At 52.3% G+C, this 25,609-nt stretch overlaps 3 protein-coding genes across 4 annotated transcripts in view; 2 read left to right on the top strand and 1 right to left on the bottom strand.

The window, feature by feature from the left end:
- Nucleotides 1-1,972: 1,972 nt before the first annotated feature.
- Nucleotides 1,973-14,844, top strand: PABPC1L (poly(A) binding protein cytoplasmic 1 like). Its single transcript, XM_063171985.1, has 16 exons — nucleotides 1,973-2,007; nucleotides 3,475-3,686; nucleotides 4,392-4,585; nucleotides 5,062-5,177; nucleotides 5,907-6,046; nucleotides 6,823-6,917; nucleotides 7,145-7,282; nucleotides 7,748-7,843; nucleotides 8,689-8,955; nucleotides 9,795-9,885; nucleotides 10,174-10,302; nucleotides 11,264-11,403; nucleotides 11,684-11,777; nucleotides 12,907-13,037; nucleotides 13,822-13,910; nucleotides 14,494-14,844. Exons 2-15 carry the CDS (start codon nucleotides 3,494-3,496, stop codon nucleotides 13,903-13,905), a joined length of 1,908 nt encoding a protein of 635 aa, XP_063028055.1. The 5' UTR covers nucleotides 1,973-2,007; nucleotides 3,475-3,493; the 3' UTR covers nucleotides 13,906-13,910; nucleotides 14,494-14,844.
- A 2,563-nt stretch (nucleotides 14,845-17,407) lies between these two features.
- Nucleotides 17,408-22,201, bottom strand: TOMM34 (translocase of outer mitochondrial membrane 34). The gene is made up of 7 exons (XM_063172229.1): nucleotides 22,078-22,201; nucleotides 21,898-21,997; nucleotides 21,636-21,788; nucleotides 20,923-21,083; nucleotides 20,512-20,656; nucleotides 19,734-19,860; nucleotides 17,408-18,486 (listed from the first exon to the last, which is right to left on the bottom strand). Exons 1-7 carry the CDS (start codon nucleotides 22,199-22,201, stop codon nucleotides 18,388-18,390), a joined length of 909 nt encoding a protein of 302 aa, XP_063028299.1. The 3' UTR covers nucleotides 17,408-18,387.
- Nucleotides 22,202-22,293: 92 nt separating this feature from the next.
- The window catches only part of STK4 (serine/threonine kinase 4), a 48,763-nt gene continuing 45,447 nt past the window's right edge, over nucleotides 22,294-25,609 (top strand). For both annotated transcript variants that reach the window (XM_063172228.1, XM_063172227.1), the window contains exons 1-2: nucleotides 22,294-22,382; nucleotides 25,103-25,183. In XM_063172228.1, coding sequence (XP_063028298.1) covers nucleotides 22,351-22,382; nucleotides 25,103-25,183 — 113 coding nt within the window. In that variant the 5' untranslated portion in view covers nucleotides 22,294-22,350. The remainder of the gene's footprint in view (nucleotides 22,383-25,102; nucleotides 25,184-25,609) is intronic.

Here is a 25,609-nt window from a genome sequence, read left to right as displayed (position 1 = left end):
TTTGGTTGTCTGTTGTCTTTGCTATAGTAGTGCCGAAACCTGTGGTAGTAAAATCACCACTTATACTCAGTTTTCATTTTGTGGATGGCGTGAGTTGATTCATGGTTTACAAATACTGAGTTACTCATTCCTTTAACGAGAGACTTTCCCACACACCCTCCCAGATTTGGAGGAGAAAACACTGTTTCTCTTCTTTTTCATCAAGGGCATACTTGGAATACATTGCCATTGCAGGGCTTAAATGCAACTCTGAATAACCATTTAACTTGCCCCGAGTCATTGCATATTGTAGGGTCAAACACACTGTAAGTGACAAAAGCCTGTTGGTTACATTCAGAGATTTTTCTTGGGATTCTTTTAAATACCCTCTCTGTACAGAGGGCTGGCCTCACCTCTGCACACCCAGCTCTGCTTGTCTCACACTGGGCTGTGCTAAAGGAGCACCAAGAGTGGAAAATAGCAGAGGTGCACTGGACATAAGAGCACGTGAAGGGATGGATGGCAGTAGCCAGGCAGCAGATGCCAGGCAGTCTGAAAGCTTCAAGGAAGCTTGGTCCTGCTCCCAGAGTGTGACAGTTCCTGCTCAGAAGTGTGCACAGTGGAAAATGTCACTTGGCCGTTCTGGATTGACCAATAAAGGAATTAGGACAGAATCTAACCAGCTGTTGCTTGACTGCTGTTCTGCCCTGTGCCATGGCTGTACATGGTGGTCGCTCCATGTCTGTAATTGTTGGTACTTTGTCATTTTCTCCAGCCTTTATGGACATATCTAAATGTATGCACATACCACATATAAAACACAAATGATTTTATAGTGTGCACCAGCTCCCAGTCTGATTCATGCTGATGGCATTGTCAGCTCTGAGAAGAAAAATCCCTGCATCTGCTAGCTGCTCCTGTTCAGAGACCACCTCCTGTCTTAGTCTTTTCACATAACATCTCTCCTCCTGGCTGTCTCTTTTGGGGAAATCATGAGCTGAGGAGGCTGGTCTGCAGCACTGATGAGTTGAGGGGGTGTTTCCATTTTTTATTTAATTCTGTCTTTCTGGGAAAGGACACTGCAGGTGGCCCAGCCACAGTTAAGAGTCCAGGTGTGCTCAACATGTTTGACTCATCCAACTGTTGCTACTTCAGCTTCTCATTCTTGGTGCTGATGCTGATCTGACCTTCAGGTGAGGCCTCGTGATGTGGGAAACCACTAGAAGGTTTTTGAAGGTGGTGGTTCTGATTGCCTCACGGCTGACCCTTCCGAGGGTGCAGGATGGGTGGAGCCGGATGCCATGGGAGCTGCTTTGGAATTGCACTGCCTGCGGCTGGAGGTTCCTGTGTGCTTTCATCTGGCGTTTCAGCAGCACAATCGCAGAACAGCTGGGGTGTGATCTCAGTGGGTGAAAGGGAGCTTACAGAACTCCTGGGCCATACAGACAAGAGGTGATGGTGGCAGAGGCCATATTCCCTGGCTCTTTGTTGGGTCCTGCTGTGGAATTCAGAAATGCATGAGCTCCCGGTGATGAGGGGTTTGTAACCCAGCTGTGTACGGCTCCTGCCTGAACTCCTTCACCTCAGAGAATTATATGTCAGAAGGTGAATGCAATTTCCTAAAAGCGCGTGGGTGGGACGCGCTGTCAGCGTTCCAGGGTGACACGCAGCTCAATTCCCCTTTGGGAAGGCAGGCGATGCGCAGGAGCTGCGACTCGCAAAGATGAGGAGCTGCATTGCACCTGCCGAACCCCGGAGCCGTCAGCCCCGCGGGAGCCGCCCCTGCCCTGCCCTGCCCTGCCCGCGGGGTGTCCGCTCCGCACCTGGCCGGGGTGGGGCGGTGGGCGGGGGTCCCGTCCCGCCCCCGGGGCCGCCGCGGAAGAAGCGCCCGGTGCCGGCAGCCGCGGTGGAGCGGTGCTGCCTCGGCGGGCGCTCGGTGTGAGTGCGGGGCTGGTACCGGCAGCGGAGCGGTGCTGCCTCGGCGGGCGCTCGCTGTGAGTGCGGGGCTGGTACCGGCGGGTGCTCGCTGTGAGTGCGGGGCTGGTACCGGCAACGGAGCCGTGCTGCCTCGGCGGGCGCTCGCTGTGAGTGCGGGGCTGGTACCGCTGATCGCTCGCTGTGAGTGCGGGGCTGGTACCGCTGATCGCTCGCTGTGAGTGCGGGGCTGGTACCGGCGGGCGCTCGCTGTGAGTGCGGGGCTGGTACCGGCAACGGAGCCGTGCTGCCTTGGCGGGCGCTCGCTGTGAGTGCGGGGCTGGTACCGCTGATCGCTCGCTGTGAGTGCGGGGCTGGTACCGGCGGGCGCTCGCTGTGAGTGCGGGGCTGGTACCGCTGATCGCTCGCTGTGAGTGCGGGGCCGGCTCCCAGCGCCCAGCTCCGCCGCCGGGGCCGTTTCTCCGGGGCGGGGAGCTCGGGCAGGGTGAGCCCCGCTCCTCCCGGCGCTGTGCGCTGCCCGGGGCTCCCGGCGGGGCTGTGCCGCCTCCGCCCGGCCGCTCCCCGCATCGCCGCTCCGGCCGCCTCCTCCCCGTTTGAGCTCCCTTCCCTCCGTGCCCCGCTGGTTCCAGAGGGGCGCTGGGGCTGCTCTGTTACCCTGGGTTTGGTTTTGGGGGGGGTCTCAGGGCGGTGCGAGGAGCGGGGCTGTGTCACGGAGCCGGTGCGCGGCTCCACCGTGGGGATCTGCCTTTGGCTGGGGGATTGCTCGATGCACCTCTCCTATATATGCGTATTAATTTTGGGTATCTATAGGTGTCTAAACAAGTGTCTCAGGAGTTTTGAGCTTTAAGGTAAGAGCCCCAAGGGTGGATGTATACGCTTTTGGGGCAAGACTTCCATTTTTGTGTTCCTAGCCTGGGGGTCTCAAGAACTGACTGTTGTCTTCACACAGAACTTTATACTCAACTGAAACCAGGCAGAGACTGAGCATCAATTTGCCTGCTATGGAAACAGTAGTCAACAGGCTGAGAAACTAGGAAGGGATGGCTAAAACCCTGTGTCTGCCTTGTTAGAGATGGAGGTGTCTGCAGGGAGCAGTGGGCTGCATTTCTGCTCCCTGGCCATCAATACAAACCCCCAGTCCTCGGGTCTGCCCCAGCTGGAGGGAGCCATTAAGGAGTTAAAATGAAAGTCTCTAGTGGAGAAGGGCTGTTTATCTTCTGAGAAATTAAACTCCATTTTGTTCCTCTTGGGGTTTGAGTGTTTTAAGGAGCAAATCTCTGTGTGTGTAGTGTGTCCCTCTGCTTCCTTCCGGGGTGTGCAAGGGCAGTGAGGTGCACACCACTCCAGCTCAATTTTTGCACCAAAATTGTTATGTCCTGGAAAGACATTTGATATTGCAGCTTCCTTGGGGCATTCCTGATCCTAGTGCTGCTGGTGGGAAGGGAAGGGCATTGCTTTGACTTATGTTGCTGCAATCGGGCCAGCCCCAGTGTGGGTCTGTGATTGCACAGGCAATCTGAAACCTGTGCCCTGCAGCCTCGGGTCTGTCTCCTCCTGCAGCTGAGCTCTGTGGGTGACCATGAATGCCAGTGGCCCTGGCTATCCCTTAGCCTCTCTCTACGTGGGAGACCTGCACCCAGATGTGACTGAAGCCATGCTGTATGAGAAGTTCTCCCCTGCTGGGCCCATCATGTCCATCCGGGTGTGCCGGGACGTGGCCACGCGCCGCTCGCTGGGCTACGCCTACATCAACTTCCAGCAGCCTGTGGATGGTAGGTTCTTCATGCAGCTCTGAGGAGCTGCCTCACAGCAGGGACTTGGGTGGGCCTTGGGAGAGGGGGGAGCTGCTGTCTGAGTGGCTGCATTGCTCTTGGGGCTTGGTTCTAACTAACCCCAGCCTTCTCTCTGATGGTGACCCATCCTGCTTCCATCTCTTCTCAGTATCTGGGAAAGGATGCAACTGTTGGGCTGTAGTGAGGGGTTGAAGGTTACTTGCAGGAGTGGCCTCCCTCCTTCTACTCCATCAGAGAAGGGCACCAAAACCCCTTCTGCCCCTCCCCTGGGGTGCCCAGCTGCCCACTGGCTCACAGTGTAAAGTGAGGCCGCTCCCCTGGCAGGCATTGCCATGACACAGTGCTGTAATTGGAAGGTGTTCCACGCTGAAGTGAGGCTGTAATGATGGGAAGGTGTTGATTCAGTTGCCCTAGAGACCAAAATCCTTACTGGGTAAATTAGCTGGGCATCTGCCAGACTGGAGCTTGTTGTGAAATGGCTGATCCTTGGTAGTCAGGCGTGCCTTTGGAGAGAAAAGAAGTAATTAGTCAAGGAGTGGTGTGGCTGGAGGGGTGGGGAGCAGAGCTGCCTGTCCCATTTATGTTAACAAGCCCCTGTCCCCGTTCCTGTGCCCGGCTCAGCTGCTGCAGAGTGTGAGGCAGATCTGTGTGTGTTACTCCCCTCTCCTCCCCCTCCTTTGCCAGCTGAGCGAGCCCTGGACACCATGAACTTCGAGGTGATCAAAGGCCGGCCCATCCGCATCATGTGGTCCCAACGAGACCCCGGGCTCAGGAAATCAGGGGTTGGAAACATCTTCATCAAGAACCTGGATGACTCCATTGATAACAAAGCCCTGTATGACACATTCTCTACCTTTGGAAACATCCTGTCATGCAAGGTAGGTGTGCCCTGCAGGAGAGGACTTGCTGCAGAGCTGCCCCAGCCCTGGAAGCATGCTCCAGCCAGCTGGAATTCCCTTTCTCATTTCACTTCCCACAACATCTCTATTAAATTCCCAGCTGCTTTGAAGCCGAAAGGCTTTGCTATGTTCCCCCTCAGAATGGGGGCTTTTCCCCCAGTCCCTGCACAGGGATGTTATGTGCCATTCTGCTCCAGCTCAGTGCACCAGTGGGTCTTGGGGAGCCACAAGTTCCTGGATACCATATAAAGCAGCATGGATGTGGTCCTGGGATTGCCCACCTCCCTGACCTGCTGCCAACATCCCAAAAGAGCTCAGCTGCAGTGGGAGCAGGATGTCAGGGAGGGAAAATGCCCCTAGAAAATGGAGCTGGGTTTTCCTATGATGTACTCATGTACAAACATGGAGAAACACAGTGTCTGTCTCTTTCCTTTGCCCCTCTGCTGTGTTTGCAGGTGGTTTGTGATGAAAATGGATCCCGTGGCTATGGCTTTGTCCACTTTGAGACGCATGAGGCAGCAACTCGGGCCATTGAGACCATGAATGGGATGTTGCTCAATGACAGGAAGGTGTAAGTGGACCAAGGCAAGGGAGGAGCAGAGCCAAGTGCAGAGCCCAGACTCCTTTCTCTGGCACTATCAGGCATCCCCTTCCTGCTGCTCTGTGTTCTTCCCTTTTCCATCCCTGCTGGGCATGGCAGCTCTCTGGGACAGTAAGTCACTTGTGGTGTGTGCTGGGGGAAGTGTGATAGTGGTTTGGAGCTGCTCCCAGATGGTGGGGAAGGAGTCCAGCCCCAGGCTGGGTTTTATTGCTGAGGAGATGTAATGAGTGCCCACAAAGTGGAGCTGGTCCCTGATCTTGGCTGTTGCCATCAGATAATCTGGACAGGAAGAGGTTTTGTCGTTCCTCTCTCTTTTTGCATTGCATCACCTCACTCTACATCCCACAGAGGCAAGGGCTGCCCAGCGTGTTGGAGATCACTTTGGAGGAACAGAGCTGGCACTTGGTGGTGCCCTTTGGGGTCTTTTGTGGTGGTGGCATCCTTTGAAGCCTTTTGATGTCTCCTGGGGTGACAAATCCCTACTTTTGGCAGTGGCAATGGGGAGTTTGGGTACATGCACACCAGAGTGGGACATGCTGACGGAGCTGTATGTGAAACTCATGGTGAGTCTGTGGTTGAGCAAAGCATGGCCTGAGGTGATTGGATCTCTCTTGTGCTCTGCTGTGACAGATGTGCCTGAGTCCATCTTCCCTCTGCAGGGGACGTGCAGGGTTTGAGGCCCTTCCTTCCTTCCCACAGGTTTGTTGGACATTTCAAATCCCGCAAAGAGCGCGAGGCAGAGGTTGGGGCCAGGGCAATAGAATTCACCAATGTCTACATCAAAAACTTTGGGGATGACATGGATGATGACAGACTGAGGGAAATATTCTCCAAGTTTGGTGAGTGCAGTTGTTGAAATAGCCTCATGTCTGATAAACTGGAGTTGGGGCAGCCTAAAAGGAAGTGCGGGGAGTGCTTGGCTGGAATAGCAGCCCCTTTTCTTGTGAGATGTGACTTGTTTAAACATCCCCCACACAAAAAAACTGCAGTCACTTCACTTGTCAGGATGTTACATGTGCTTCCCTGTTGTGACAGAGGACAACTTGTACTTGGTACTGTCTTGAAAAAAGTATGTTTTTTTTTTCTTGGATGGTTTTTTTTAAGTTGTCTTGTTATTGCATACTGTGAGGTTACAGGAACCCTGGGAATAAGAATTGTGGAGTCTGAATTAAAAAAAAAATCAGTTTTTCAGCTTAGTCCACTGCTAGAGGATGCCTCTTGTGATGGGTTTTGGTGTTGTGCCAATCCACAGGCCATACTTGGTCAGTGTCATCCCAAGTAACTTGTGGTTATCCTTCAAATGAACCCAATCCGTGCTCATATGTAAAGGAGATGAGATTTTCTAGCCAAAGGAACTCCCTGCATTGGCTGAGGGGCCCAGGGCAATGAGAGCAGCAGCCTGGGTTGGAGGTATAACCCTCACCAAACCACACAGCCTGCTGTCCCTGCCTCACGGGGATCCAGCTGTCTGTCCTGCTGGGCTCCTCCAGCTGCCCTGGCTGCCCAGTGTCCTCGCTGGGCTGGTCTCCCATGGGGGTTCCCAGCACAGTTCTGCACACTGGGAGCACCCCCTCACTGGGCACCACTCAGACTGTGCTTTCCTTCCCTGCTGCAGGAAAGACCTTGAGTGTCAAGGTCATGATGGACAGCAGCGGCCGCTCAAAGGGCTTTGGGTTCGTCAACTTTGAGAAGCACGAGGAAGCCCAGAAGGCAAGAGGCTCCTCACTGCCCTTCTCTCTCCTGGGACTGTCACCTGGTGATGTCCTCACCTCACCAGCTTTGTGCCTGTCTGGGAGCTGGCACTGGGTACCTGGATGGGCAGGATCTGGCAGGGGGATCAGCTCTGTGCTCGTGCTGGGGCTGCCCTGGGGTGGTGGGTGAGAGCAGAGCTGTGGCCAGGGGCTCCCCACTGTCTGAGACCCTTCCCTCCCCGGCAGGCCGTGGCTGACATGAACGGGCAGGAGCTCAACGGGCGCGTGCTGTACGTGGGCCGCGCCCAGAAGCGGCTGGAGCGCCAGAGCGAGCTCAAGAGGAAATTCGAGCAGATGAAGCAAGAGAGGGTGAACAGGTACCAGGTAAGGGAGAGCAGGGGGCTCCATCCTGCAGGCCTGCAGCAGGGGCACTCTCAGCTTGGGACTGCACAGAGCTCTCCAGAGCACATCAGCATGGTGGGCACCTCCTGCAATGAGGGGTCAGTCACTGCCTGGGAATGGCCTGGGAAGCAACATCAGGAAAGAGGAGAGATTTAAACCCAGGATGATGTTGAGAGGTGAACATATGGGTCTGCCAATTTCCAGAAATATTAGTCTGGAAATGAGACAGCTTCGTGAGGTTCAGCAGGTTCCCAGTGATGGTGTGGGTGCCCTCTTCACTTGGGGTGTTTGTATTTTGAGTAGAGTTTATCCACAATTCTGGCCCCTCTCCATGTCTCTGTGAGATGTCCCACCCTTCAGCTGAGCTGCTGCTGAAATGAGCATCCAGTGTGACAAACTGCTGTAAATTTTGGTATGCCGAGCTGCTTTATTTTCACCTCTGTGCAGGGGGTCAACCTGTATGTGAAGAACTTGGATGATGGGATAGATGACGAGAGGCTGAGGAAGGAGTTCTCCCCCTATGGCACCATCACCAGTGCCAAGGTGAGGGACTGGAGCTCCTGGGGTCAGTAAACCAGTGCACTCAGCCCCTGGGGATGGGTGGGGGTTATTATCCTGTTGAATTTTGCTTCCCTGCTAATGGCTTGGATCTCAAGCCAGATGTAAGGGGCATACTGCTTCACTTCACACTGTCCTGAGGGGCAAATATTTGGTAGCTTTGTTGAATTACCCCAGCCCTGGTGAGGTGCCAGGTATGGGACCTTACAGCTGCAACATTCTGAATATTGCCCAACTGCTCTGTGACACTGGTACAATGAAAATGACCCACAGGCCACCTCTCTCAGGACAGGGGGTGACATGCTGATGTCTGGCGTTTTGGAACACCATGGACGTGTCACTCTTTTCACTGGCACTGGTGTCAGGATTCTCTGGAAGGCAACATGTAAGGGATGGTCTGACTTTAAAGTCAGCTACCTTTAACCTGCCAGGGACAGATGCTGCCTGGCCCTTGTCAGAGCACAGACTCCCACTGATCCCCATCCCTTGCTGGCTGCAGCATTCAGTACCAGAGCGTTTCTGGCCCATGAGCCCTGTGAGGCTGAGGCACAGATTACCCCCAGATGATCACAGGCTCCCGATCCCAGGCTGGTCCAGACTCTGCCACCTTCATTTCCCAAACCTACTGCTTGAGCAAATCCTGCCCTTCCCCAGAGAAACCTGTTTGTGGGAGAGGTGCAGTCCCATCCATCCTACCCTGGGTGTGGGGGCTGAAATGGGGTGCCTGTGGCTGGATCTCACACACACACACACACACAAACACCCCACGCTGTTCTGTGGATGCTGCAGCGATCTGTGGACTGAGCTGTCTCGTTCTGCTCCTGTTTTAGGTGATGACAGAGGGCGGCCGCAGCAAAGGCTTTGGGTTTGTATGTTTTTCGTCCCCAGAGGAGGCCACCAAGGCGGTGACGGAGATGAACGGGCGCATTGTCAGCACCAAGCCTCTCTACGTGGCGCTGGCGCAGCGGAAGGAGGAGCGCAAAGCCATCCTCACCAACCAGTACATGCAGAGGCTGGCCACCATGAGGGCCCTGCCTGGCCCTCTCCTGGGCTCTTTCCAGACCCCCCAGGGGTACTTCCTGCCCCCCATGCCTCAGGTGAGTCATGCTCCCCAGTGCCAGCTTTGCACGGGGACCCAAATGTGTCCTGGAGGGGACTGAGGAGCAGAGCTTGGCTTGTGCTGATCTGGGCACACTGTGACAGTGTTCACAGGGGTCTGAGGAAGAGGGAACAGATGAGGATCTGACTCCATGTTTCAGAAGGCTTGATTTATTATTTTATTATATATATTATATTAAAACAATACTAAGATAATAGAAGAAAAGGTTTCATCAGAAGGCTGGCTAAGAATAGAAGAAAGAATGATAACAAAAGCTTGTGGCTCAGACAGAGAGTCTGAGCTAGCTCACTGTGATTGGCCATGAATTAGAAACAACCACATGAGACCAATCACAGATGCACCTGTTGCATTCCACAGCAGCAGATAACCATTGCTTACATTTTGTTCCTGAGGTGTCTCAGCTTCTCAGGAGGAAAAATCCTAAGGAAAGGATTTTCCATAAAAGATGTCTGTGACAGGCACACCCTGTGGAGCCAGTGGGATCTGCCTGGGTGGGGGTGCTGGTGCTGCAGAAATGGGCTGGGGATTTCACAGTTACTGCTAGGGAAGGAAAGCAGGAGGAGTTTGGTGGGAGGGAAGCATGGAGAGCAAGGGAGAAGGGTTACAGAGGGGCAGAAGCTTCTGAGGAGGCATAAAACAGAGCTGCTGGAGGGCATGCTGACAGCAGGGCTGGAGGTCGGTCTTTAAAGTGCTCTGGCAGCCTGCAGAGCATGGTTTTGGCTTGTCTGTCTGTGTGCAGCAGCCACCAAGAGGCTCTGGGTTAGTTCTGGCTCAGCTCAGCTCCCCAGTCACGTTGGATGTGTTCTTCTTCTCCAGCCACAAACCAGAGCTGCCTTCTATGGCCCCAGCCCTGTTGTCCCAGTCCGCCCTGCCACTCGCTGGAGTGCACAGCCCTCCCGGCCTCCCTGTGAGTCTGCCTGCCTCTCCCTGGGGGCTCTTGGCACCAGCTGGGCTCAGACAGGGACTGAGGGGCTTTAAAAGCAGCAGGGAGTGTGTAACCATGAGGGTTTATCTTGGGAAAGCGTGCAGGATTCGGTGCAGGGTCACGGTGATGGGCACCGGGAGGTGAGATGTTGGTAGGGACACCAGAGGTGAGGTGCTCCTGAGCTGTCCCCAGCCACAGCCACTCTCCCCATGTCTCCTTCCATGCCTCTGCTACCCAGCAGCTTCACTGTGTGTTTCTCTGTCTCTGCAGCAGTGTACCCTGAAGCCACCCCCATCCTGAGGGCTGCGGTGCCGCCCCGGCGCCTGCTGTCCAACATCAGCACCACCAGACAGGCCTCCACCCAGGTGCCCCGAGTGCCCCCCCAGGCCCAGAGAGTGGGTGAGTGGGGGAAGGACCCCTGTGGTATCACCAGGGTGGCAGGGGTGCTTACTGTGAGCTCAGGTCCCCAATAGGATGGATTGGTTTGTGGGGTTGCTCGTGGTGGGATGGAGTTGGAGCAGTGTCTGTAGGAGCTAAGTATGTAACTTTTGGGGAAGGTTGGGATCTTTGAGGTAATGGGGCAGGTTTCTGATGTGCGGATTGGTCTTGTTGGTGGCTATACCTTGAATACGATCCTTAAAGCAGATGGTGATGCAGCCACAGCCCCTGGGCTTAGTGCCTGGACAAAAGCAGAGGGTGGGAAAGGATCTTTGGGGTGCAGGAAGGGATCTCACAGGCTGAACTGCTGTCAGTGCCAAGCCTGATGTTAGAGGGGTTTGGAGCTGAGAACCAGGCCTTGCTGGCACCCCCAGTGCCTGGCTGTGCTGAGGCTGGCCCTGGGTCTTGGAGTGTCCCCTCCACACACACCATCTGGGGCAGTGACTGCCTACAGCCTTCCCATCTTCATGGGATTTTAGACACTGAGTGTCTAATTGCTGAAGTGAGCACTGGGACTAGGAGGGCTGTCTGTGTCTTGTCCCTTCTCCTTTTGTCATTGTCCTCTCATTTCTCTGCCTTCACCTCCCTTCAAGATGGGCAGGCAGACAAGGGTCTCACAGCCCACCCTGCCCAGTGCTGTCCCCCTTCTCTGGCTGCTGATGGGTTTCTGCTGGAGGGCTGACGAGCTGTGGGTGCCTTTGCCAGCTCTCCTGCCCCCTGCACAACACCAGAGCACCCCACCCCAAGGGCAGCAGTGCCTGCCTGTCCTGGGGAAGCTGCCTTTCACCTGGGGGCTGCTTTGAGCCCACGTAGGACTTTTCAGGCCCTCCAAACAAGCACACTGTCCTTGTGGCTTCAGCCTCCTTGGCACAGGCACGCACTTAAGGACCCCTCCTCACAAATGTTCTTGTCCCCACTGCAGCCAACATCGGGACACAGACAGTGAGCACCCGGGTGCCCTCCTCGTCTGCCCTGCCACGGGGAGCCCAGCAGTACAAGTACTCCTCCTCTGCCAGGAACATGCAGCCCATGGGGCGCATGCCACCCATGGTGGCCCCACAGGTAAGTGTCACCAAAATGTGACATTACTGCTCTGGGATAATGTGACTGCTGAGCCCAGGGATCTCCATGCTCTGTGAGTGGGGCTGTGGATCCAGCAGCCACACAGCTCCAATGCTTGATTCCAGCTTTTCTGCAAGCTGCTGTTTGAATGCAAACTGACAATGCATCTTGGAAGGCTGCAATGCCCGTTGTGGCTGGTATTGAGCACCATTCCTGCAATTCAAGTAACTCACATCCCTTCCAGCCTTTGATTGCTGTTCTTCCCTGTTTTTCCCCCCAGCTGGGAGAACCTGCTGTGCATGTCCAGGGGCAGGAGCCACTGACAGCATCCTTGCTTGCAGCAGCCCCCCCTCAGGAGCAGAAGCAAATGATAGGTGGGTGCCAGGCTGTTCTGCTGGAGCATGTCCAGCTGCAGGGCCCTGGGGGCACATGGGCTTGCATGCACCAGGGCAGAATTAACTGCTGGGAGAAGCTGTAAGGCTGTGTGGGATTGCTCTGATATTATGCTGCTTAAAGAAAAATAATAATAAATTCAGTCTGTGTTGGAAGTGGATGGGAACAATAAAGCCACTCCCTGTCTACGTGAGCTGCCTGACAGTGAGAAGTGTCTGGTGAAGCTTTGCAGAGAGGCAGAGCTCCATCCAGCCTGCCTGTGCTGCCAGGCCATGCCAGGGCATTTCCAGTTACCCTGAGCTCTGAGCCATCCTGCACTGATGAACGGCCTGGTGGCCATGGGTTTAAGATCAGCTGTGCCACACAGGCCTTGGGTTTCAGGTGTTGTGTGGTGCCCACAGGCAGTGCCCTGGTGTGGGACAGCATCACTTGGCCTGGCCAAAGCACAGCAGGTCACAGACTGTGGTGTTCTCAGGGGTCTTAGGATGAGAGAAGAGATGAGAATCTGTCTCCATGTTTCAGAAGGCAGATTTATTATTTTATTATATATATTATATTAAAACTATACTAAAAGAATAGAAAGGATTTCATCAGAAGGCTGGCCAAGAATAGAAAAGGAGTGATTACAAAAGCTTGTGACTGACCAGACTGGACTGTGATTTGCCATTAATTAGAAACAACCACATGAGACCAATCACAGATGCCCCTGTTGCATTCCACAGCAGCAGATAACCATTGTTTACATTTTGTTCCTGAGGCCTCTCAGCTTCTCAGGAGGAAAAATCCTAAAGAAAAGATTTTGTCAGAAAATATCACGACTACAACAGACCAGCTCTTTGTTCCCAGGAGGAAACTGCTCCTGCAGAAACTGTGCAGGGGTGGGCAGGAGTGCCCAGCTCCACTGCCCCGTGCCCACTGTAGGTGCCTGCTGCTGACTTCACCCAGCAGCTTCCCGTGGCTGAGACATGGTGGAGCAGCTCTGCCTGTGAGCAGTGGTTTTCCCACCACCATCACCACCCTTGTGTCCCAGTTAGGCTGAGGAGGGCTTGCAGTGGGTTAAAATGCTGGGGACCTGCATGTTTCTCATGCCCTGGCTGCTGTTTGGAGCAGGCGAGCGCCTCTACCCTCTGATCCATGTGATGCACCCCTCTCTGGCTGGCAAGATCACTGGGATGCTGCTGGAGATTGACAACTCCGAGCTGCTGCTGCTCCTGGAGTCCCCAGACTCCCTGCACTCCAAGGTAGGCCAGACCCCGTGCCCAGACAAATCCCTCTCCAAAGGGCTGGTTTCCTGCTGCTGCAAGGGAGGGGAGCACAGCCCAGCACATTGATCCCTGTGGGAGGAGCAAGCAGCTGCTGGTTTTGTTTCCAAGTGAAAAAGGAGCCCCAGGTTGATGTCACCACACCCAGTGCCTGGATGTCTGCCTGCCCTCAGCAAAAGGACAAGCTGGAAGCAGCTCCCTGAAACACAGACCAAGCTTGAGGGTGGTTTGGAGGTGGCTAGGAAGCAAGAGGGGAGAAGCAGGGTGGTATCTCTACATGGAAGCAGCTCTTTCCTCAGAATAGAAACCAGGCAAACTGCTGCCTCTCTGCAGTATTTCTTGAGTGTCCCTCTTAATTCTGGTCAATATTTAGGTTTGGTTCCCATCAAAGTAGTTGGAGCAAGTTGACTGCATCTTTTTGTTGCTCCTTGGAGACAGGAGCTGCTTTCACTCCTCCACTGCTGTATTTTCGAGGCGCCTGGGCTCTGCTGGGTGGTGTCAGGTGTAGCTTTACCTGTGAAATCTGACTTGCGTCTAGCAAGTTCTGACTTGATAATAAAGGAGAGATGCCTCAGAATTTCCTTTGGTAAGAGACAGAAAAGTTCTTTGTGCTGATCAGTCTCCTGCAGAAGGAGCGGGATTTTGTAGTTATTTGAGTGCTTTTCCTTTTGAGAGCGGGTCTGTGGGGACCTGCAGTGTTGAGCTCCGGATGCAGTTTTGCACTGGAGCAGCTCCACTCCTCCCCCTTGTGCTCTGTTGGCAGATCGAGGAAGCCGTGACGGTTCTCCAGGCACACCAGAGCACTGAGACAGCCCACAAGGGCCCTGCTGGGGCCTTCCTGCCCTGATCCAGGTGGGTGCTGGGCCCTGCTGTGCTCAGAGCCTCTGGTTTATCACTCTGGGATTGGGGATTGGGCTTCTCATCCAGCCCAAGCAAGGTTTAATGAGCAGTGTCAGTGTGTTTGACTGTAATATTCCATTTCTTAAATTGCGTCCTCTATTTTCTGGATTTAGCTGTACCACAGAGACCTGTGCTGGTTGTTTCTATGTTGATGGGGACAATGACTCTGCTACCAGAAAGGAATATAAGGAAGGTCCTTGCTTTTCTGTAGGTCTAGTGGAGGCTAGTACAATCTTTCCTGGGGGTTCCCAGTGTTGTGTTTTTTTTTTTTTTTTTCTTTTTTTTGTAGATACCCTATAAAACATTCTTTGTGTACTTCATCAGGGAACAGGCCCTGCTGCTGAGGCTGGGATAGACACGCTAACAAAGCAATTCAGACTGTATGTACCCCTTTGAAGATATCTGGAATATCTTCTGGATTTAGGATATCAAAGTAACAGTGTTAATCCAAGTTCAGGTGAATTTCATGTTTTCTGAATGAAACTCTTCCTTTAGCGGTTGAAAATTACATGTGTGGGTTGTCTGTTTCTTGCAGGCTATGGGACTGAGAGCAAGCCCTGAGAATGTGGCTGTTGAAGAACAGGAGCAGGAACCCCACCATGCTGTTGGAATCATGCCCATACAGTGACCCTGGCTTGTCCTCACAGGCCCCATCCTATTGTTTGTGTGTATTGTAACCCCTGTAGAATTGCCTCCTCCTGCACCTGTAAAAATCCTCACATTAAATGTCTTCTCACCACTGAAAACACCTTGTGAAATGTGGTGTGGAACCCAGCCTGGGGCAGCTGCCCAGAAAATGATGAGTGCTGATGAATCATCATTTTAGTGAATTTATTGGGTTCTGTAGTTTTATTTGTCCATGTAGCTGACACCAATAAAAGCTGATACTTCCACCCCCATCCATAAATGGGTTAGTTCCCTTGGCAGGGAGACAGCCAAGGCTTTGCTTCTCCCAGGTGGAAGGATGGACTCAGGCTGCAGCAATGAGGGATTGAAGTTGGTGGTGCTGGTGTGGTGTCAGTCTGGAGAGCTGGCAGAAGGGACATAGAGCATTACATTATCAAATTGCCAACCAATAGGCTCCTCTAATCCTTTCTGATTCCCTAGGAGGATGGATTTAAGCAAAACAGGATGGATTGCTGCTGTTCTCCTCCAGTAATGAACCTTGTAGACCTGCAGCAATGGCCTCCAGTGTCTCCTGCTGCTCACCCCAGGGTCTGTGTGTCTGTGCTGCACAAGATCAGCTTTTTGAGGTGTTGTAGCAGCTGTAAATCAAAAGCTGCATTTCCAATGTGTGTCTCTGAGCAGAGGTTCCCAGGAGTCGCTGCAGAGCCTGCAAGCATTCATGACTGCATTGTGTCCAACAAGGACACCTCCTGCTTGCAGGGGCAGCTGGGACCTGTTACTGCTGTCTTTACCCTGGCCTTAATGCTCTGCTCTCCCTAGTCAGGAAAGGAATCTCAGTCCCTGGAGACTGCTCAGCACTTGAGGCTGGTGATGCACTGACCTCACTTGACTGCAGGAGCACACCTCCACCAGCACCACCCACCTGCTTTCTGTGCAGCTTCTGCTGCTTTTGCTGTCTCAATCTCCCTTCTGTGCTGTATCATACTCTCCCTTCAGCTCCCTGCTGAGTCACCCCTCCTACCTCTTGTTTTCCTTCCAGCATTTTAATAGAGCCACTTACACATTTGCTTCTGCATGGTGTCTGCTCTGCTCTGCTCCACTGGGATTCTTCACTGGGGCTTTTCATCATTCCTTTTTCTCACCTTCATTTCACCAGTTCTTCCTCTGATGTCCTTAAATATTTATTTTCCTCTTAGTGGATGCCTCAGCCTGAACTGTTCACTGTTTAGATATCATCTCCTCAGTGAGATGTTTATAAAGGACTTTAATTCATTTAATATACAGGACCCTGATTTGTTATTTCTCTAAGTGTCGGGGGCTGGAAGCTTTTCTGCTTGGTGTCTAGAGGAAAAGCATGTATTTGCAGGAGTGTAATGCACAAAAGGAGAGCTGGAATGGAGCTGTACAGGTAAACTTCATTCTGCTGTTGTTTAGCTTGGCTGCAGCCTTTTTCAGGTGTACCAGGGCACTCCAGGTGTGCCTGTGACACCACCCACAGTGCCAGATGGCTGTGCTGGGTGAGCCTTCCTTAAAACCAGAGGTGGGGCCCAGGAACATGAGGATATCAGAATAGCCTCTGAAAGGATGTGAACAAGGACAAGAGGTTTTTAAAATGATGATCAGAAAAGATGAAGCTGGCACTTAGATCTAGATGATACAGAAATGATTCAGAGTAGCTCCTTGGCTGCAGTCTGAGGCTTTAGGGAGTTGAGGCAGCAATGCAAATGAGTCTGGAGCAGCTGCTGTGTCTGGGAGGGGCAGGTGAAGGTGAGTCCCTGTCACAAACCCTCTCTGTGTCCCTGTGGCCAGCATTACCTTTGCCTACCTGGGCAGTGTTGGCACAGACAGCAGCCCCTCAGCAGGAGCAGAAATGACCCTGAGCTTGCAGTGGTGTCTCACTGCTGCTGTTGCTGGGGAAATCTTTGGTATCAAGCATAGGAAACCTGCAGTTTTGAGGGGAAAGGGATGGTGACTGCTGCTGCTTAAGGGTGCTGCAGTGAGCTGCTGTTGAGCAGTGCAGGTGTCTGCCAGCCAGGGACCAGCAGGGCTGCCAAAAGGAGAGCTCTCAGTTGGTGAAGCCAGTCCTACTCCTGGACTCCCACTCCTAGTGCTTCTCTGCTGTGTGCTTTCCCACCCTGGAATCCATCACAGCTGCCCCAACAGCCTGGGCAAGGGCTGGCTGTGGGATCAATGGAGCTGCCATGCTTAGAAGCAGGAATGGAGTGAATGGAGCAATCTGTGCCCCTCAGGGAGGACTTGTTCCAAGCACTGGCACATCACAGCTGATGGAGTACAGCCCTGGGAACAGTAAAAAGCTGTTTAATGTCAGGCTAAGGTAAGAGGTCTTTGTCTTCAATGGCATTAGAGGGATTGCTCTCTATTCAATTGCTCTCAAAATTCAATTCAGTGGGGTACCTGCCTGAAACACTGCTGGCAGAGGCAAGGTGGGAAACAAATATTTTTGAACCCTGACCAAGGGCTAGCTTATTATCTAATCTTATTATTCTGTATTATGAGTTGGATCAGGTCAGCATTGGCCAGCATCTTACTAGCTGAGGCAGAGTGCAAGGCTGAGCAATGGTTGGAAACCCTGATGCAGTGCTGTGCTCTCCTTGGCGTGCCTTTCCCAGCCCCAGTGTCCCTGGGGCTTTCTGGCTCTCTGAACTCTTAACTTTAATAGCAACTATGAGCTGAGGTCACTGTCTGAAAGAGCAAAGCCCCGTACAGTGCCTGAAGTCCTCTGCCAAACAGAGGGGACAGGATGAAATGGTTAAACAAGTGTTTCCCTTCCCCTATTCCATCCATCACAAAAAACACAGTCCTAGAGTGAAAATAAACATGGCTTTAATGAGAACAGGTTTTAACAGTTCACAAAGTAACTCCAAGTATCTCTTTATCTACCATTTAAAATCAGTGCCATCAATATCAGATGAGGAGAAATTTAAACATGCATTGAAGTAGTAAGCCAAACCTCAGCTAGGGTGTTACTGTGTATTTTCCTCCCTGTAACACCCCATAGCAACTGCTCCAAAAGGCACAGAGGAGCTAAAGTGTTTTTTTTTTGTTTTGTTTTTTCTTTACAAAAAACACAAGACAAAAAAAACCATTGCAAAATCCCCAAGCACCCAGAATCTGAAAGAATAGTGCACAGTGTAACAAGGCAGGCTGAACTTGCTGCTGTTCTCTTAAATGTGCAGAATAATTCAAGAAAGCTGCTACTGTAAACATCTGCCCAGCCACACAAAGCAGCAGAACCCAGCTGAGGGCCAGCAGGCATCAAGGGGGGAGAGGCAACAAGCTTGGCCCTGTGCAGCAACTGTGCCCCTGCCACAAGAAGGGTATGTGGTGCTCTGGCAACTACAGCAGTTCTTGCAGCCACTTTCTTTCAGTAATAGCAGCACAAATGCAGCAAAACTGTCACCTGAATAAGGACTAAAACCCCTCTGCTTGTAGCTCTTCAGACAGGAACAGCCACTCCTGTGCATCTTAGCCAACATGTAAAGAGTCCCTGAGGCCAATATAGTTAGAGGCAAGTTGACTTCAACCAGGAAAATGAACCTAAATGCCTCTTGGGGAGGGGCACTAAAGCTATGCATGATCACAGAGCCAGCTGAATAGAGTTTGATACAGATTATGTCTTAGCAATCGTTGTGCTGGTACAGAACCTCTCAGATCTCAGCAGCACTGGAAGATAGATAGATTTAACACCAATCCTGCATTGACTGGTCCCTGTATCAACAGCAGAAGGGAGAAAGCTTTTCTCTGCAGTGGAAAAGCAAGCTTTCCTGGTTGCTTGGTTACCCTAGGCTCTGTTCAGTTCTTGCAGTAATCTCAATGCAGCTGTGTTCTTTGGTTCAGTTTTCAACAAGCTCTTGATGTCAGCAATACTTGATTTGTAATCCTAGAAAGAGAATATTTTATATTTTTATTTCATTAATAATTTATTTCATATATATTTTATTTCATTAATATGAAATCCTAGAAAGTGAAGGGGTGTTGAATTTGCAGGCAACTCTGACATGGGAAGAGATGAGAATCTTGACTCCATGTTTCAGAAGGCTGATTTATTATTTTATTATATATATTAAAAGAAAATTATATATTAAAACTATACTAAAAGAATAGAAGAAAGGATTTCATCAGAAGGCTAGCAAGGAATAGAAAGGAATGATAATAAAATCTTGTGACTGACCAAAGAGTCCAAGATAGCTGGACTGTGATTGACCATTAATTAGAAACAACCACATGAGACCAATCAAAGATGCACCTGTTGCATTCCACAGCAGATAATTCTTGTTGATATTTCATTTCTGAGGCCTCTCAGCTTCTCTCAGGAGAAAAATCCTATTGAAAGGATTTTTCACAAAATACATCCGTGACAGAAGGGGTAGTGCATTAAAAAAGTCTAAGGCAGAACTACTGCCCAGCAACAGAGGCAAAGACAGCACAGTCAAGCCTGTGACTCCCTCTCTGTGACTGCTCAAGCACTGGCATTGATGTAGCTATTCTAAAACATGTTCAAACGAGGGCTGAAATGATAATTTCATCACTCAAGTGCATTCTGAGTCCAACACCAAGGCAATGTGTACTCCAGTACAGACTCCTGCATTCCTCGTGAGACAAAAAGATGAAGCTCAACACAACCCTGGTGTCTGTGGGGACCAGGGACAGGATCTGTGGGAATGGCCTGAAGTTGTGTCAGGGGAGCTCTGGGTTGTGTATTAGGAAAAGGTTTTCAGCCAGAGGGTGGGTGGGCAATGGACCAGGCTCCCCAGGGATGTGGTCACAGCACCAAGCCTGACAGAGCCCAAGAAGTGTTTGCACAACACTCAGGGTATCATTGCTGGGGGTGGTGTTGTGCAGGGTGAGGAGCTGGACTCAAAAGTCCCAGTGGGCCCTTTCTAACTCAGCACAATCTGTGATTCTGTGAAAAGCAGTCGCCTTCAGTATCTCAAGAAATAGGACCTAATGCTGACAAACTCATGAGATTCAAACAGCAAAGTGTGATGCCTGACTCTTAGTCCTTAAAGGTCTGATGGCAGAGGTTCTCTAGCACAGGAACAAGCCCTAAAGGGTATCTCTGGCTCTGATCATGCACCAACAGCCATCAAGTCCTAGCCTAAAGCCCTGCAGAAACAACTGACTTACCTTCAGCTCTTTAAGTGCTTGAGCACGCCTGTAGAGTGCCTTGACATTCTTAGGATCCAACTTGAGAGCTTCAGTGCAGTCCTGTGCTGCTTCCTTGTATTGCTTCAGGCTCAGGTAACAGAGAGCTCTACAACACACACACACACCTGCTCAGAGACCTCTGCAACACACACACACCTGCTCAGAGACCTCTGGCAGCATCCAGAGCCACGACAGAGCTGCTGCCAGGGCACCACAGAGCTGGCCTCCAAAACCATCCTCGTGTGTTGTGCCATCTTATTCTGGAGCTCAAGTTTGTTTCATTTACAGGGAGGGAAAAAAGGAATTGGTTTTCAAAGAAACAAAAAGGAAGATGTTTAGAGCAACCTGCCATAAAGACAAAGTGTGCTTGCACTTGGAGGATGCAGGTTCCTGCCTCTGCCAGTGCAGCACCTGCTCTGCCTGCTGCAACTGCCTTACAAGTACTTTGAGTGTTTAAGAACAGCAGTTTGAGGTTTTTAGGAGAGGAGAGACCACTCAACATACCCTAGTCCTGTCAGACAAAGCAGTCAAGGCAGAAATGCCCTGGCAGCCCAGAGGGGAGTGTCTCCAGGGGGTTCTGTACTACCTGATCAAAGAATGTTACACTGCAGGGGAGGCTGCACTTGGGGTGAACCTGAGGGGGTGGTTTTGTTTTATTCATTAGTTTGGGAGCAAATATTAAATAGATCTGCCAGGAAGTGTCATGGTGGTTTTTATACAGGTCCAAGAAATAGTTGGGCAAAGAGCTGAACAGTACCTGTTGGTGTAAGTTGCACATTCCTTGTTGAGCTTTAAACTCTCAGTGTACTTCTCTACTGCTTTTTTATGGTTTCCTTTCTTCACTAATTCATTTCCTTCTTCCTTAAGCACTCTAGCTCTTTCCATGCCAGCAGCAGTCTTGTCTGGAAATGGTGTGAAAGGATACAGAACTCTATAAAACCAACAGGAATACCACAGCCTCACAGAAAACAAATATCCCCATACCAGAGGCAAGACACACAGACAGCAAAGAAACCAGAATCAACTGAAAAGGCTGCGGCAGAACCAGGCCTGGGCTTCTCCAGGCCTCAGCCCTGGCTGCAGACACACCAAGCAGGTGTGGCAGCTGTCTTGTTCATCACCCTTGGGACTCCAGGGCTCTCTGCCCAGCCCAAGGGCACATTCCCACCTCCTTCTCCCTGTGGTGCAGCTGCAGGAGGAGTGTTTGCCCCAGGGGCCTGGGCAGAAGGAGCGCTCCACCTCGTCTGGGCAGAAACAGGCACTGTGGGGATTGGTGGCAGCTTCTGACGCCAGTTCACACCATCCTTCTCCAGCAGGGCTTTAGTCATCCTGGAAGAGACAGCTCCCAGTCACCCTGGCTGGGCCATGCAGTACCAGCCAGGTCACTTTTAACCTGGCTTGTGCATTAAGAACAGCATCTCTCTGATTTCTTTACATGCATCTCTAGGTTTGTTCTATAGACAGGACATTTGCAAAAAGATTCTCTTCACACCAGCAGGGCTAAAAACACAACAGGACATGGGCTGGGGCTGTGACTGGTCAGGTGAGCAAGAGCCATGCATTTCACTCCTTGGTCTGGCAAGCAGAGGGCACCAGAAAGAGAGCAGGACTATAGCAGCCTGTAAACACAGAGAGGCTTAAAGGATAGGGCACTGAACTTTAGTTCATTATTTCCTTTAAACCAGGCACCGAGCAGAGCAAAAACAGTCCCACAGCAATGATTCCCAGACCTCGACCAGCACCCCGAAAGGCACCAGCAGGCAGAGGGAGCACAGCCAGGGACCCATGTGCCTGGGACCCAGCTTGGTCCTGCCAGGGCAGCAGGAATGAGCACGGCTGGAACAGCAGCACCAGCTGCGGGCACCGGGCACCGTTCCTCACCTGTTGACTCCATCGTGCGCCGCCTGCACGGAGCAGTCCACCTGCAGCGCCGTCTTGTAGTCCACATAGGCCAGCGAGTACCTCTCCAGCGCCTCGTACGCCGCTGCCCGCCGCAGGAGGGGCTTGATCCCGAACGGGACCAGCTCCAGGGCGCTGCGGCGGAGCGGAGAGCGCCGTGAGCCAGGCGCCCGGGGCCGCGCCGCTCTCCGCCCGCCCCGAGAGCACCGGCTCAGCGCTCCCCGCGGCCCCGCCGCTCACTCACCTGGTACAGTCGGCCACGCAGAGGCTGCAGGCACCGTCCTTGAGGTGGCAGGCGGCGCGGTTGGCCAGCAGCACGCTGCGCTCCTCGGCGCTGGCATCCCCTGCGCGGGGCACACGCCATTCAGAAGGGTGCCCCCGCTCGCCCGCCCGCTCGCCCGCCCCGGGCCGTGCCCTACCCTACCTGCGGCTTCCAGCTGCGCTAGCGCCCGCGAGTAGAGCTCGGCGGCCGGGCCGTACTGCCCGCGGCGGAACTCCTCGTTGCCGGCCCGGCGCAGCGCACCGGGGGAGCCGGGGGACGCGGCCATCGCGCCGCCGCCGCCGCGCCCGGGAAGCCGCGCCCCTGCCGCCGGAGCCGGGGAGGGCGCTCCCCGCTGGCATCCGGCAGCGGGCGGAAGCGGCGGCCGAGCCGTGCCATGGAGCAGTGAGGGACGGAGCGGCTCGCCGACAGACCGCCATGGAGACGGTGCAGCTGCGGAACCCGCGCCGGTAAGCGCGGGGTGTGTCCCTGCCGGGAGCGGGGATGCTCCGGCCCGTGTCACCCCCTCGCTGGCGGTGCGGGGCCGGGAGCGGGGCTGCGGGCGCGCCGAGCTCCGGCCCCCTCGGTTCTCCGGAGCCGCGGGGCCGTGGGCAGCAGCCCCTGGCACCGGGCAGGTCCCTGCTGGGACAGCCCCGCACTCAGGTGCGGGAAAACGGCTGAAACCGGAACGCTGGGGAGAAGGCGCTGCCCGCGCTGCTGCGGGAGCTCCCGCCGGCTGCCGCGGCTGTACGAGCTGTGCTGGCCCGTACCCGTGGGGTGACACTGCCCCGGTCACTTGTTCTCCTGTCGCGTCTCTCCTTGGGTGAGTTTTGTGCGGGTCTGTGCCCCCGGTGCCGTGTCCGGGAGCGGTGCCCAGCCCTGGCACTACCGCCTTCCCTTCGTGCCCGGGCACAGCGAGCACACCGGGCTCACCGGGTACACACAGGACACCGGGCGTGCCGGGCAAACTGGGCAAACCAGGCACAGCGAGCACACCGGGGACACCAAGCACACCGGGCATACCAAGCACACCGGGTACACCGGTGCCTGGCTGGCACACTGAGCCCACCGGGCGCACCGGGCACAGCAATCACGCCAGGCACACCGGGCACAGCGAGCACACCGGGCACAGCGAGCACACCGAGCACACCGAGCCCGGACCCTCGGGGGTTTCGGGGCGACCCCCACACGAAGCCGTGAGTCCGTATCTCGGGCTGGCAGACCGGGCCGGGCTGCGGGGCAGAGCTGGGATGAAGTGTCAGTGTCCGAATCCTATCAGTGCCTCGCAGCTGGGACCCGGGGACGCTCCGGCAGCGAACAAAGGAAGCGGCTGGCGCTGCTCCCCAGTGGCATTGGCCCCTTTGGTTAAACAGTGATGTATGTTCTGTTAAAAAACAAAACAAGCTTGGTTTTATTCTATAATTGCTTATGGGGCAGGTGATTAAGATTAGATCTGAATAACAACAGAGGTGAGGTTGGGTTTGTGTTGCTGTTCCGTCTGTGTGGTATAAACATCCAGGAGAAAGGCAGTGTGTGTCAGACAGCAGTGAGTGCACTCGGTGGAGCAGGACAATGCAAAGTAATTGGGCTCCTGGACTGTAGTAGAAATTACGCTGTTTCCTGCAAGCACAGTAGTTGTCTGATTGTTGTGTTTGGGTATATGAAGTCTTTTTTTTTTTTCCTTTTATGCTAGTAGAATTTAGGCCTCAACTTAAACAAGAAGGGTCTGCCTCTTGCATCACCACATTTTGGGCTCCTTGGAAATGGTGTCTTATGTGTTTTCTGGTGCATGTGTTACTTGCTTTTCCCCTTTTCCCACAGCTTCTTCCCTCTCCATTTTCACAGGGACAAGTAAATTCTGTTTAATGCTTATCTGAGCAGGGAAGCCAGCAGCTACTTTCAGTATTTCACCACTTCCTGAGTCTGCTTCTATATAATGTTTCCTCTGCTTCAGGAAGCCATTGTATGTGCTCCATGCGTGAGCTGCTCCTCCCTTGTGGCTTTTGTACATAAACATAATAGCCAGGGGTCAATGAATGGTTTTTCATTCTATTTCTGAAGAAATTGGGTTAAAAAGTTACATATTTAGTATAAAAATTAATATCCCTGCGACTGGAGTCCTGATCTTTAGCAGCAGCTGTAAGAGCTTCCAGGAGCAATTCGCGGTTGCAGGCAACCACACGTGTTTTACTTTAAACACCAGTCAGTGCTAAAAACTCTGACTCTTTTAAGTTTCTGTGTTTGAAAAACTCAAATGAGCTGATTTAGGGAGTTTGTAGGGGGTTTTGTTGGCTGGTTTTTGTTTGTTGTTGTTTCAGATTTTTTTAGTTCATGTGAAAATGAAAGAGCACTTGTTTGTGGGCTGTTGGATACTCTTACCACTGACAATAAAATACTGTTTTCAGACCTTTTTGTTATGTAGTCCTTAGCTGTTTCAGGAGGTTTGGTGAACAGCTCTCCAGTGCAGACTCAAACAAATGTGATTGAGCTTCGTGTTGCTTTGTGTACGGCATCTCCCTAAAAGCTGTTCTGGGAGAAAGGGGGGCCACGAGAAGAACCACAGCACATGGCAGGTTTTTATTCCTAGAAATTATTTCAGCTGACACTTATTAGCATTACTTTAAGAGGGATGGCATCAAGATCCTGAGAGTCAGATGCAGTTTCCTTTTTCCTGATAGAATCTTCCTAGTAAATGTTCAGGCCCATGAAGTTAAGATCTGAAGTTCTGATGTTAAAAATGTGCAGGTGAGAGCAGTATTGCCTCCTGCCTGCCAGCAAATGTATTCCACACATACTCTAAACATCAGGAGAGATGATGTTCCCTTTTTTTGGTAGGTATCCTTCGATTCCAGATATTGAAATTCAGCAAGTATGTTCAATGGCTTCAAGACTGTGCCATGCTGAGATGTGACCACCAGCATATAGATCCTGAAACTGATTTCTGCCAAGAGGAGTTGTGGATTTGTGTGCCTGCTCACATTCTATTCTTTGTAATTCCCAGTCCTTTTTTGCTATTGGATACTAATAATATTGGGTCTTCTCATCAGGTGAAATAAACTTACTTCATAGTCAATTTACTTCATGCCAAACCTTTTGTATGTTTAAGTGGTGGTATTTATTCTTCTGTTTCAGCAGAGCCCAAACTGTCTTAAAATTAAATGTAATAATTTCTCTCTCTTTACCCATACAGGCAGCTGAAGAAGTTAGATGAAGACAGTTTAACCAAACAGCCTGAAGAAGTATTTGATGTCCTGGAGAAGCTTGGAGAAGGGTATGTGTTGTGTTCCAGTGGGCCCAATGTATATTTCCCTAGGAAAACACATCTGTGTAACAGAGGAGTGTTCTGATGTTTCACTTTTGTCATAGTCCTGTTTCTGAAAGGTAACTACTGACATAGTGACATTGTTTGGTTAATAACAGAATAAAGAATTTGATTCCCAGGAGCTTAATCTAAATAGCAGGTTATGGGTCAGCAGTAGGGAGTTTAAAAGGTTGTGAAAAATCCCAGCCTGGAGTTGGTGGAGCACTATGGGAACTCAAAGATTTTGTAGCTCATCCCTGGTACATCTTGAGGAAAATCTGCCTGGTGGAAGTGAACTTTTGATGCTGTGCCCTTTGGTGAGGCTGAGCAGCATGGGAACACTCCAGGAGTGACATGTTCACTGCCCGGAGCAGTTTGAAATGACTGAGTTGTAAA

Source organism: Melospiza melodia, chromosome 19 (assembly GCF_035770615.1).
Source record: "Melospiza melodia melodia isolate bMelMel2 chromosome 19, bMelMel2.pri, whole genome shotgun sequence".
In the NCBI taxonomy this organism is placed as follows: Eukaryota; Metazoa; Chordata; class Aves; order Passeriformes; family Passerellidae; genus Melospiza; species Melospiza melodia.
The sequence above is the reverse complement of the archived record's forward strand: the minus strand, read 5'-3'. Positions and strand labels throughout refer to the sequence as shown.

What these genes read in the sequence shown, in the direction of transcription:
- PABPC1L (XM_063171985.1), top strand. Translation starts at nt 3,494, where the DNA reads ATGAATGCCAGTGGCCCTGGCTATCCCTTAGCCTCTCTCTACGTGGGA. An exon ending in GGAAATATTCTCCAAGTTTG is followed by an intron (nt 6,047 to 6,822) that starts GTGAGTGCAGTT and finishes TCCCTGCTGCAG; the next exon opens with GAAAGACCTTGAGTGTCAAG. An exon ending in CACCCATGGTGGCCCCACAG is followed by an intron (nt 11,404 to 11,683) that starts GTAAGTGTCACC and finishes TTTTCCCCCCAG; the next exon opens with CTGGGAGAACCTGCTGTGCA.
- TOMM34 (XM_063172229.1), bottom strand. Translation starts at nt 22,201, where the DNA reads ATGGCCGCGTCCCCCGGCTCCCCCGGTGCGCTGCGCCGGGCCGGCAAC. An exon ending in GCGCACGATGGAGTCAACAG is followed by an intron (nt 21,084 to 21,635) that starts GTGAGGAACGGT and finishes TGTCTCTTCCAG; the next exon opens with GATGACTAAAGCCCTGCTGG. An exon ending in AAGCACTTAAAGAGCTGAAG is followed by an intron (nt 18,487 to 19,733) that starts GTAAGTCAGTTG and finishes TTCTCTTTCTAG; the next exon opens with GATTACAAATCAAGTATTGC.